This window comes from Chiroxiphia lanceolata, chromosome 6 (assembly GCF_009829145.1).
Source record: "Chiroxiphia lanceolata isolate bChiLan1 chromosome 6, bChiLan1.pri, whole genome shotgun sequence".
Taxonomy (NCBI): domain Eukaryota; kingdom Metazoa; phylum Chordata; class Aves; order Passeriformes; family Pipridae; genus Chiroxiphia; species Chiroxiphia lanceolata.
Window position 1 is genome coordinate 8,559,747 of NC_045642.1, and position 13,156 is coordinate 8,572,902.

The 13,156-nt window shown below is 42.8% G+C and overlaps 1 protein-coding gene across 5 annotated transcripts in view; it reads left to right on the forward strand.

The window, feature by feature from the left end:
• KIAA1549L (KIAA1549 like) overlaps window positions 1-13,156 on the forward strand; it is a 135,831-nt gene that overhangs the window by 52,247 nt on the left and 70,428 nt on the right. Inside the window, exons 2-4 of one of the 5 annotated variants that reach the window (XM_032691928.1) lie at window positions 6,648-6,983; window positions 9,761-10,375; window positions 11,775-11,887. In XM_032691928.1, coding sequence (XP_032547819.1) covers window positions 6,770-6,983; window positions 9,761-10,375; window positions 11,775-11,887 — 942 coding nt within the window. In that variant the 5' untranslated portion in view covers window positions 6,648-6,769. Of the gene's footprint in view, window positions 1-6,647; window positions 6,984-9,760; window positions 10,376-11,774; window positions 11,888-13,156 lie in introns of those variants that run through there. The other 4 variants (XM_032691927.1, XM_032691929.1, XM_032691926.1 and 1 more) reach the window with 4 other exon arrangements.

Consider the following 13,156-nt stretch of genomic DNA (forward strand, 5'->3'; position numbering starts at 1 on the left):
ATTTCAACAGAATTCTGGTGGTATCAGGACAAAATATTTTTCCTGGTTGTCAAAAATAAATTATTAATACTTTTCAGGTATAATTTCCTAAGATCACTGGGAACAGGGCTTTTTTTGATGGGAGATCATGTTTGTTTTTTAATGACTGGCTCTTGTAGACATTGACTGTTACAGGTAAATAGAGGCTAGGGTGTAAACAACCTCAGGTGCTGGTAAGGTGATCTGAGTTTAAATCCTTCAGGACAGAGTTTTGGGGTTGGAAGGTCAAGATCTAATTTGGGAAAAGTTACAGCTGAAACCAATGTGAGAATCCATTTAGTGAACTGCTGTAAATTTTTCCTAGAATCTTCTTAAAGGCATTGATGTTAAGGAGATATCTGTGAAGAACAGGATTTAGTTTGGTGGTTTCTTTACCTTCACTTTTTTGATGCAGTGCAGTCCCAAGGAAGCAGCTTTCTCAGCCTCTCCACCATCCATTCCTGCTGTAGTAGCTGTGGGTTTGTCAGGTGCCAAACCAACAGTTGTTCTCTCTTCCAGAGCCTTGGCTGAGCCTGGTGATCCCCTTTAGGCAGATTCCTCTGAGGTGGAACACAAAGCACACTGGCCACAAAAACAGGAGTGGCTTGGTTGGGGTGTGTGAGCCAGGGCTCAGGAGGTGTGTGTGTAGGTTGGCTTGTTGACAGGGCTGGAAAACACAGGTTAAATGTGATGCAAAAGTTGTGGAATTAAGCTGCAAATGTCTATGGAATGATGCCTAAAGTGAGATGTATGGGATACACAGGTTGTGGTGTGACAGTTTTATCAATGTATGACTGGAAGAACATATGATGAAGGCATAATTTTTGCCATTCTGCACAGTGAGCAAAATTTTGATGTGCTACATAGCTATTTTTATAAATGCTTGGCTGAGTATTTGTGTCTTTCACTGGTAGGGTATTTCATATCCTTTTGCTCATGAAATCTGTATTCCTTGTGCCATTTTTCCAATTGTAAACTCCTAAGGAATGATAAAAAAAAGAGATAATTTTAGAAAACTGAAGTGGTGCTATCATCATACTGTGTAGGCTTAATGTTCTTCAACAGAAGTAAATTGCATAACCCTGTGAGTAGGGTGGTGCCTTTTTCCACTGCTGTAACAGAGACTCTTTTTCTATTTATTTTCTTATTTTGTCCCATACCAGTCACATCTGATCTTTCATCACTCAGTCTCTCATGGTAAAGCAATAATAAGCAGGAAGCATAAGAAGGGGAAAAAAATGCACTTATGATTTAATAGTGGTGTTGTTTTTAAGAGGAGATGTGGCCCTAGGACAGTGCTATCTAGTACTGGGTAAAGTGGTAAATGGTGTCTCTCAGCAATACTTACCTTGTAAGTAGGTTGTTGTTTTTATGTGTGTTTATAAATAATTGTGTTTCTCACAAGTTTTCAAAGATTAAAGATTTTTAAAGATCCTAGTTGAGCAAAATATGTCATCTTCTTTCCTACCTTCTGTTAAAAAAAGGTTATTTTGTCATCCTCTCCCTTAGGGCTATGGTTACTCTTATGTAGATACTATGGTATTATTAAAATTTAGCCTTTACAGTAGTTAATAGAAGTTGGGGATTATTTTTGTTCATTTTTTTCCCCTCAGAAATGAATAATTAAAGCAAATTGATTTGAAAATTGAAATCCTCTCCTTAATGTGCTGAAGGTTATGAAAAGATACATACCTGACCTGTAATGGGAAGATGTCTTTGTCAGTAGTGCAATAAAATTTGCAAATGTCCTCTTTATCAGCCTCACTCTTAAATGTTAGTGATCCAGATGATCTGTAAGTAATACAATGGAAGTCAAGACAACAAAAGTCTTCTGTTGTTGAAGATCCCTTTGGCTTTATGTTTTGTAATGGCTCAGAAGTGGCAAAATGATATTTCTCTCCAGCCGTGGCAGTGAGGGAAGCTCTGGATAGTCCCTGTGTTCCCTTCAGTAGTGCTGTAGGCTATTATTCCATTGATATTCTCATACTTTTTCTTTGTTTTTTTTTTTGCTTTAGGCTTTTTGTGGAGGGAAATGTTCGAATCCCAGATATTTGATTTTTTTCATTCAGTTGGAGCTGAATTTATTTGGTGAGCGTGTTAACAAACATCTGCCCCGGGAGGAGCTCTGCTGTGGGATCCTCCAGGCTTCTCCCTGGCTGCTGTTCTTGCTGTTCTTGCATACCATGAGTATTGCTGCAGCACCCACAGAATGCTCACCTTGCCTTGTTATAGATCTTTGCCTTATTATAGTATAAAGCAAACAGAACCATGGCTTCAAATATCAGCAGTACAGATGAGCAATTTGATCTCTTCACATACTGCACTGGTGTGTCTCCACCTGTGTGCAGTTTTGGGCACCTCCATATAAGAAGGACATCAAATTATTAGAGTGTGTCCAGAGCAGGGTGATGAATACGATGAAAGACCTTGAGGGCAAGGCTTGGAAGAAGTAGCTGAGGTCACTTGGCTTGTCCAGCTTGGAGAAGAGAAGGCTGAGGGGTGTCCTGTTTGCAGTCTACACCTTCCTCATGGGTGGCAGCAGAGGTGGGTGCTGATCTCTGGTGACCAGTGACAGGACATGAGGAAATGGGATAAAACTTCAGGGGAAGTTCAGATTCGACCATAGGAAAAGGTTTTTTCACTGAGAAGGTGATCAGTCACTAAAACAGGTTCCCCAGGGAACAACAATCCTGCTGGTGTTCAAGGAGCATCTGGATGATGCTCCTAGTCTATGGTTTAGCCTTATAAGTCCTGCAAGGAGTAGGGAATTGGACTTGATGATCCTTATGGATTCCTTACAAGTTGAGGTTTTCTATGATTCTGTGAAACAGAACTTACAGGCTTGCTGGATACATGGGCATTTTCATTAGCCACTACTTTTTTCCAGGGGAGATTTGCTTACCAACTAATTGTCTTACTGGAAATAACCAAACCTGTGTGAACAATAGCATTGCAACTGTGGTGTCTCAGGAGAAAGGGCAGAAGTCATAATTCATTACCCTTTTTTACTGTCACACATCAATTACTTATGTGCATCACCTTGAACCTCTGGACAGCACAGAGTGCTACCCTTTTTACTTGACTAGAAGGAAGGGATGAGAGTCTCCTCTGTGTTCTTATTTGGTCCCTATCCCTCCTTTCTGTGTTCACAACGGGGCTCAGAAATGCTAAAACTGTGATTTTTCTCTAAACTGGATCAATTTTTAACTTCCTGCTGTGACATATTAGAGATGTTTCTCATTAAGGCTAATGGAAATAACCCTAATCGATGATGGTCGTTGTAATGAGGTTACTGCTAAATGGGTTTTAGGGTTGTTGGAGGTGGTGGTTAGTCAGTAGCCTGAAGTATGAAAGAATAACATGCAATCCAGAGGCATAAAGAACAGCTACAGGTGTGTACAAGCAAGGTTCAGTGGTGGAGCACACTGGGTGGAGTTCTCATTGCAACTTTCATGTTGAATTAGTTGTCTTTTCCTTCAGCAAGTGTGTTCAGCTGCTGATAGATGTAGACGTGAAATATTTTCCTGTCTTCCCTTTTTCCATGCTGCAGTCCTGGTTTGCTCAGTTTTCTGTAAGGATCTGTAGCAGTTGGTATCATCCTAACAATTCTCAAGCAAAAAGTATGTGCTTCAGTTTAAACTCCCTGCATTGCAAGGGTAATCTTGCCTTTTGCATGCTGTGTGTAGTTACTACCAGGATGTTGAATTTATGGCAGAAGTTTGAAATAGATAGTCAATATCTTTCTGTAGGGGTAGAATGAAAGAAAATTTGCCAGCATCATACATAGGTTTCAGAATATTGTATAATTTTCTTGAAGCTTAAGTAACTTGAGAGCTTTGCTTCATTAATGGCCATAAACAGAGGAATTTGGTGTGGAATGGAAGGAATAAGAACTGAATTAGACTAGAATTAAGCAGTGTTTAGAGAATATTTTTTATTCAGCGTTTTACCTCCTTTGCAATATTTGAGCTTTTTGTAATTCCTTGTCAAGATGCAGTAACATCAATTCAGTGCTTTTTCTCAGGTTACTTTTTCTCTCTTCTCGTAATTGTTCTCATTAAACCAACGTGTGAAGAAACATGTGAGGGATGGTGCAGATTGTGTGCTGATTGATGTTGACCGATTTTGCTATTTTAGCAAACAAGAGAACATTGACTTGTTTAATTCCCCTTTAGGACTCGTGCTAGACTAATGCTAGGACTAAGTGCTAGAAAAATCCCCCATGAAGGCTTTGCATTCACTTTTCAGTATGGCCTTTTAGTTCTGAGGTGAAACAAGACATTTAGAAGTGTAACAGATCAGGTAATGATGACTTCATCAGCAGAGATGGCCTCACAGAAATTTAAGCTGCAGCTTGCCTAGAGCCTTATTTTGCAAAGCATATCATCTGGTTCTTAATTTCAAGCATGTTTGAATCCATTCTAGTTGAGCAAAATATGTCGTCTCCTTTCCTACCTTCTGTTAAAAAGCTACCAGACTGTAACACGGAAGGAAAAGCCACCAAAATACAGTCTAGAACATGATGTGCCTTCCTACAAAGGGTGGAGCATGTAGAATGTCAGAAACCAGGCCACACCAGCCATTTGGGTCTCTGGTCCCCTGATGACACATCACCAGGGCCCCAATACAAAGGCATCATTTCTGTGCTACAAACCTCTGCTGGTGGGTCAGATTCCCTGATGGACTCTGGAGCCTGCTGTTCAGCCCACTGACCTTCTGGTGGAGCTTCATAAAGGCAGATTGGGCTCCCCCTTAGCTTGCTGATCTCTCATTGCCATGGGTAGCCCTGTGTCTGTCTGCCTCTACTTTTCTCCAAATCGCTACTGTGCAAGGTGGCCTGTGTTAGATGAAAGGTCTGGACACTTTTTTGGTTGCTAGGAGGGCAGAGCTCTGTTCTGTTAACCATCCTGCTTCCCCAAAAAAAAAAAAAAATTTCTTCTGGAGTCTATATTCATTCTTGCATTTTAGTGGAGGAGATAATAATGGCCATTCTTTACCACAGCTTAATAAAGCTCTGAAATACAAAGATGTAATGGCAGATATGTCATTGGTTTGGGTCTTCATTTTTGATTTTCTTGGGTTTTGTGGTTTGTTTTTTTTTTGTTTGTTTGTTTGGGTTTTTTTTGTTTTTTTTTTTTTTTTATTTTATTTTATTTTTTGTTTTGTTGTTTTTTTTTTTGTTTGTTTTTTTGTTTTTTTTTGTGGGGGGTGTGAATTTTTATTTATTTTTTTCTAGAGAAAATGCCATGCTGAATGTAATTTCAGCCCCCTCCTGTTGAATGCGGAGAGGAGCCTGAGGGATCTGATCTAATCATCTACTATGGCCTGTGCATATGGATGACAGGCTGTGTAGAAACTTAGGAAGAGAAAAACAATTGTAGAAAGAAAGAAGCTTAACTTTAAACTTTAACTTTAAACGGGTGCAACGTGACCCGTTCTCCTCTCTTGCACCGTAAGGTTTTCTGCTGCTGGCTCCTGCCTGTGTGGGCTGATCCCATTTGGTGCTGTTGGCTCTGCTGACCCTTGGGTTCGTGGGTGGCTGGAACTGATGTCCAGGTCATTTTATGTGTCTCAGGATCTGCCCCTGGTTGCTCTTCCACACCATCATGCTGAGTGATTCGTAGGGGTGTGGAGGAGATTGGCATCCTCTGTGTGTAATCCAGCTGTGCTTCAGTTGGAGGGCAGGAACTATCTCTGCATTGTGCCTCTGCTTAGCTCTGCAAGGGGACAGAACCTGGCAGGGTAGCCAGTGCCAGGGCTGAGTTTGGATCTATTGTCTTCACATGGGGGAGGAGAAAAAAAAGCCCCCCCCTCCCCTTTAAATTTTACTCTTGAGTGAATCTTAATCTTTAAATTACTACAAATGTGAGACTTCCCATGCTATGATTTGAGAATAACTGTAATCATTTCAAGAAAACAAAGCCTAGGAACATTATGGTGTTGAATGTAGAGTAAACTGGTGTTTGAAATGATGTGTTGTACATCTGCACATATCAAAAAAGGAGTTTAATTTCCTAATTTGTTTTGGATCTTGCCCCCCTCTCCTCATGTTCATCCCTATTTTATTTTCTTCCTTTTGTGTCTATAATTGCATGTGTTATTAGAACTGGCAAGATGAGCACCTCCAGATGTATCCTACAGGAATGCAGCCAATGCTGACTCTGTTCCCATGTCAGACTGCATGCCAAGTCAGTGAAGCTTGGTTGTCAAAACCTATACCCTTTCTACACTGCTTCTAAACCCATCTTCTCACATAATATTTCGGCCCAGGGTGACTCATGATAACCTCAAGAATTGTCCCAAGCTAAGAATGTGTCTTTTACTGTGTTGAAACAGCCCTGTTAAAAGTAGGATTTTGAAATGGTATGGCCAAGGCAGCTTTCCTTATTCTTCTGTCAGATGAAAGGAGCTGAGGGGTTTGTAATCCGTGTGTTTAACCTTTCACTGGGTTTTGTGTTTTCTTTTTTTTTTCCCAACATTTTCTGAATTTTTATGCACTTTGAATACAAAGGAAAAACGTTCACTTATTTCACTAAACATAATGCATTTTGTGTCGTCATTTCTAGCAAGAAGACAACTTCTCTTCCTTTTGGGGAAAAAAAATATTAATTTTACTTATTATTTTCCAGGTATCAGGCGACAGCATATCAATGATGCTCCTTCTACAGGATCTTTTCCTAATTGGAGATCTATACTATCACCAACACGGCCTTCCACAGAAACTAAGACTTCCTCAATAGCTGATATTTCTATGGGGCAGACTTTGGAGAATGCAGACTTGCTTCAGATGATAAAAACCACGCTGACTGGCACACGTACCAGGACTTTGGATCAAATGCATCTGTTGCCCACTCTGTATCAAGGCAGTGGAAACAGTGCATCCCAGGAACCCGCTGAAGTTTCGGCCGAGTCGCCTCTGAGGTCATCATCTCAAGATGCAGATGAAACAGGTTTGCCTCAACTTGGTATGTTTGCCACATTGTCCCCCACACCATTCGGGTACAGCTGTGCCACTTCAGCTAATGCCATTAAAAACACCCTCCATTTCAAAAGAAAGCTCATCAGGATCAGTCATGCTTGCTCCTGTTCCATCACCATCATTTTTCCTCACTGGTAATTCGGTCACCTCACACCATTAACTTTTCTAAACCAGCTGTACTGCCCATCAAAGTGCCTTTGTCTGCAGATCCTGAAGGTTTCGTCAACACAGATTCAGCCAGCTCACAGGTTAGTGAAAGCAGAAGTAGTCCTCTAAGTGTGGTACATTCCAGTATGGTCAATCACAGGAGGGGTCCCGAGTTCTTTACAGGGGCCATGCCTTTCACTGGATTGACAACAGTGCATTTCACAGAAATAGTAGGAAAAGGGTCTCCTTCAGAAAGGACCTCTTTTTCATCTATATACTCTGATATTCCTGTGTCAAAAATGCATCAGTCTCCCCTGACAGGAACTTCCAAAAGCCTGTCATGGTTCCCTAATGAGAATCTGTGTAATGTATCTTCTACTGAAGTAAAACCAAACACTCAGCCATTTAGGGCAGCACTGACTGACAGAAATAGTGATATCACTCCTCTGTCACCATCAGTTTTTCAGGATAAAGCAGAGGTCCCTACATCACTCTTCCATCCTGTGGTTACTCCACATCTAGTACTGCAAATGAGTCATCCTCAGTCTTTCACAGCACTGACTAATTACACTACAGGCTCTACCCCCCTCTACCTTTCATGTCATCAGCTTCTGAGGGCCTGGCTGAGGTCTCCAGCTCAACAGAGAGCACGTCTTCCCTTTCACTGCCAATATAACTTGTTCCAGATGCAAAGCACACTTGCAGTGCAGTGCTGCCAGCCTGAGCGTTTAGAAGCAAAACAAATTTGCTCTTTAGAAATGCAACACACTCCTCTCCAACAAACCCAAGGTCTCCCTTGCTAACTGAGACAAATGATGTGTTTACTAGGATAGCACTCAGAAACGGTCCCAGGGCAGCAGCAGCCGACCAGGATACATTGCAAATCCCCTCGACTGCTGTCTCACAGCGCTCGGTGGTGGCTCTGAATCAGACTTCTGCAGAAGACCTGACTGATGGAGCTTATCAGACAAGCAGCATGTCATTGCCAACTGCTCCTGCCTCTGCTCTCCCACCTCCTGGTGGCTTTCCTGTGGCAAGAAAAGCGCAACAGCCTTTTACAAGAGGAGCGACAGCAAAGATGTCCGTGAACTTTAATGCTAATGATGTTCTGCCTTATGGAACTCAGCTTTCCAAAGTTTCTCCAGGCATCCAAACCAGTATACTCCACATGGGATCAAGAATACTAAGCACTGTTTTGGAAATGGCCGTGACTAGCCTTGATCTAGCTGCAGCGCCATTAATTCCTTTTACTACAGGCCTTTCAAAACCTGAAACTGCTGTCACAAATACCGCTGCCACTAATGTTTTTGTGACTGCACATCTTCCACCTGGAGATGCAGAAAGTCCAGTCATAAGTGAAGACAGAAAGATGAGACCACCCACTGTTGTGACCACACATGCAGAATATTCACCTCCAGGAGCTTTAAATCATTTAACCTCTGATCAGACTTTGTGTTCAGTTGATAAAAAGCCGGTCGCCTCTGTCATGCCTCCAGCGTGGAGTGTGCTGCCATCACTTGTTTCTATGACAACCTAATGGACAGCCACAGTTCTGGCTCTTCCAGGATTTTGAATGCAGACTTTGAAAGCAATTTAGATCCTGTCAACCCTCCTCAAGTCATAACTTCAGCTTCTACGTGGACCAGTAAAGCTTTGCTGTCTTCAGCTGGCATTAGTATTCCTTCAGTAAAAACTTCAGCCCGAATGGCAATAAGAGAAGTTCCTTCAAGTACTTCTCCATGGGAAGCTGAGCATCACGCACCACACTGGGTAGTTTCAAGTCTGCAAAACAAAATTAATATAAATAAGCAGCCACTCTTCTCCACCCCTTCAGCAAACTATGCGTATGCATGCTGTAGTCAAAATGTTTCAAATTTACCCTTTGCTGAAAAGAATAGTTTTTCAGAATTAGATGCATTTGCACTGGAAACATCTCCTGTTCAATATTCATTCCTTGTTACAGTGCTGGCAGTGCCTGACCTCTTGCAAAAAAAAGGCATGGAAGGAAGCAAGCCTGGAAATGTTGCTAATTTCTTCACTGTTGGAGATGTTCATATCAATATACACGATAAAGCATCTCTGCATTTACATGTGCCTTCTGTTAATGCTACAGGTGCTCTCCCTAGCTCTCTAGAATCCCAAACAAGTGATGCTGGAAAGATTATTTTACTGACAAACATTAAACACAGCACCAGTGTTGGCTTTTCAGCTCACTGAAAACTTGACTATTTCAGCCACCAGCAAAAGCACTGCCAGCCCAGTGCCCCTCTCCTGAAACTAAGCCTTCTGGCTCAACTGTCTTGTATAGTTTTATTTCAGAAATCATTGGTTCTGGAAATTTGCCAGAATTTGCAGACAATCCATTAGAGTCCTCTGGTTATTTGTTTATGGTTGATAAAAATCCAGCTACATTCAGTGTGGAGTGGGACACAAGTGCTACAAGACACAGTGTAGTTCCCAGTAATATATCTAATAAAATTACCAAGGGCATCCCATCGCAAACCCTGACCACCAGTGCTCTGCAGTCAGTCATCATAACTTCTGTCCATGCATCACCAACACAGCTAGAGTCTCCTTTTTTGTCAAAAACCAACTTTACCCATTCTGTCCTTACAGTGTTATCTGGAATATCTTCTGGTGCAATACCTACAGTAGGAACTTCAGAAGCAAAACCACTAACAAGAAAATCATCTCCAGCTTCACCAGTGCCAGCTTCTTCCTTCTTTTCTCTAGGCACTGAAAACACACCTTTGCCATCTGTGATGGCTTTAAGCACACCGACACTGACCCTAACAAAAAATAACACTGCCACAAAATTGACATCGGACCTAAGCTCAGTAGGAACACGTGCAGATTTTCCTTTTGCAACGAGAAACACAACTGCATCACCTGTGGACGTGACAGCCATGCTCATAACCCCTAAAAGCAGCACCGTCACAGCCTCCACACTCGCACCCACAACCCATGTACCAAGGCAGATAGAAACCACAGTAACTGACACCCAGAAGTTCCCGAGCTCAGACATCACCAAAACGTCAACCCCCTACCCACTGACAATTACAGCAGCTTTGACATCTATTACAGCATCAGCGAAAACAACTAGGCTTCCCCCTACTCCAGTGGAAAACTCCTCTGCTCCCTCTGAAACCACAGCAGCAGTGGCTTTCGCTAACATGACAGCAGCTCCCCCCCTGGACTGCCGGCTCTCTGACAACCTTATGGTTAAAACAGGTATGTGGGGACACTCCATTTGCTGAAAGGGCCTCGTGTGTCTGTGAGGGGCAGCTGGTGAGGAGTGAGAAATGCACTCCAGCGCCAAAGAACGCGGGGGCATTCGTGATTAATCTGGCGATGAGGCTGCTGCACTGACAAACCAGGTGGATAAAAGCAGGGTGGTTGGATAGGAGTGGCACTGGCTTTATTTGGGGCTTGGATTTTGCAATGAATGCGTCAGAAGAAGTGGTGAGATCATCAGGTGCTCTGAAGTTCAGCAGGTCGCTGCAGGGATTTAGCAGAACCACCTGTGTGGAGGGACAACCCGGTGAGATGTGATGGTTTGGTCTCTGCTTTGCAGTGAGGAGTCTGTGTCGCTGAAGGGGACAGTGCAGGAACCTGCCTCAGTCTTTGGTCCTCTTTACATGCAAATACCTAATTATGTTTTAACGTGAATGCCTAATGCTGTCATTGAAGTTTCATTTGAAAATAATAAGCATTCAGAATTTCATGCTTCAAAATGGGAGGATTTTGAGTTTTCTGTGCAAACAGTGCCACTTCTGGCTCTAGCTGTTTTTTTCATGGACAGTTTTTCCTTAGCTATAAGAACTCTAAACTAAAGGGGTCAGATAGGTCCCTTGCCCAGGCTCCAAATAAACTCCTTATGGTAGCACAGTGCAGCACCAGGAGATGTGTGCATCTTAAAGATCTCAGCAAAGAAGAATAGCTATAAAAAAAATGGTTTATGATCTTGTATAGACCTGAGTGGTACAAGGTAAAATGAAATAAGCAGCTTTTGGACCTAATGTGTGTTTGATAGCTGCTAAATATCTACATCAGTAGTGTGATGAGTACAGCAACTATTTCTAAAGATAGAAGTAGCCTGTACACAGTATGGGATTGAAAGTACTCAAGTGCAGCTGTAAAGCTCTTTCTGCAAATTATAAGAGAAAAAAATAGTGATAATGTTAATAAAGAGAGTGTACAGATGCTTCCTAAATGGAAAAATAATTGTAGCAGTGGAGAAACACATTTCTGTGTTTATTTAACTGTGGCCAGAAGATGTGAAGCCTGCCTGTGCAGCACCAGCTCAGTCCCTTGGGAATGCTGCACCAGTCTGTCCGCGGGCAATTGAGTGGCCTCATACCTCACTTAGAAAGGCAGCTGGGTAAAGACTTGTTGCTGAAGAAATTGAATTTGTTAGACCTTGCTCTGGAAACAATGGGCTATTGCCATGGAATGGATAGGGAGCTCAGGACACTGCTGAGGCCCTGCAGTTCTGTCTTTGGAGCTGCTGCTAATCCTGCAGCTGCTTTGATGACCCATGCACAGCCAGCCCCACGTAAAAACAATTAGAGGAAGCAAACAGGAGCACGGTGATGTCTCAAACCACCATGTGGCTTTTGTTGCTCCACAGTTCTGTTTCTGAACACAAGGAGGATGATGATCAGCAATGCCTTCAGGGAGATGGTGAGAAAAGGACTCAACCAGGCGCTGAGACAAGCGTTCAACCAAAACGTCAGTGCTCAGGTAAGCACGCTTGGCTTGCCTTCATAATCTCACCAAAACACCTCTCCCACCAAAGGAATCCCAGCTGGCTGCAGCCCTAGTGGTATCTCTGGTTGCAGGAAGCCTCTTGGAGGGGAGGAGTGAGCTTTTCCTATGGAGCCTCTTGGAGGGGAGCAGTGAGCTTTTCCTATGGAGCCTCTTGGAGGGGAGCAGTGAGCTTCTCCTATGGAGAACAGTCATAGGCTGCACCCACTCTGGGCTCTAAAAACACAAGGAGTATTCCAAAGCTTTTACCAGTTTATTTGATGAAGAAGAAGAAGAGAGAAATGCAAACTTCTTTTTAGTGTGTTCTGGGAAACGATTACTGACAGCAGCGTCCTCTCCCTCCTGCAGCTCAGGAGTGACTCCTGACTCACAGGCAGCTGAGTGCTGTTCTGCTCAGCCTGAATCAGTGGCGACAGCGTGGCTGGTAAATGGGATGTCACTGCTGTCAGTCTGCTCCCTGGTTTGAAAACCCGGTACCTGACAAGTGTGGTTCCACGGGGATGAAAATCCTGAGCAGGGAGAAAGCACATTTTATTGAAAATAAATGGAGGCGATGTGTTCATCACTTTGCAGCTAAATTGCAGGCACCTCTGCACTGCTGTGTGTGAGAGCAGGCTCGGGTGGGCTGCTGGGGTGCTTTTCTCTGGGACACAGGTTCCTGTTCACTTAGGCAGGGGTTTGTGTTATAAGTTATCCTTACCAAGCCCCTGAGAAAGAAGAAAGCAATTTTGCTCCAAAATAGAGGGCATCAAGTTGAGTTCAGTCCCCACGCTTTACTGCTGCAAGTGTGGACCATGTTACTTGGTTTGGGAATTGTGTGTTCCCGAGTCTTGGCAGCAGCAATAAAAGCTGTCAGGTTTCATCCCTTACCTTTTTGTAAACTTGAGAGGAGCTGCCTTTTGGTTGCCAGCTAAAACCTAGTGGGGAGGACCAGTTCTAGGGCTAAAACTTTTTAGAAAATACAGAGTTTTGAGGTAAAACTCAACTCATGTTTTGGCTCACAATGTGTTCATTCTTGTGGTTTGTCATTTCCACTCATACAGGTCCACTTACAGACTGGACAGTACAGCAAAACAGTATAGAAGTGACAGCCCAATCAAATATTGAAAACTTTTACCTTTCAAAAATCTGCCTTCAAACTTGAAATGACAGACATGTGCACAAAGTCAGTGAACTTCAAGCACGAAGTAGGAGCTGGAGTTTCTCTGGGTTCTCTGTATTTTTACATGCATAATTAAAATGTCC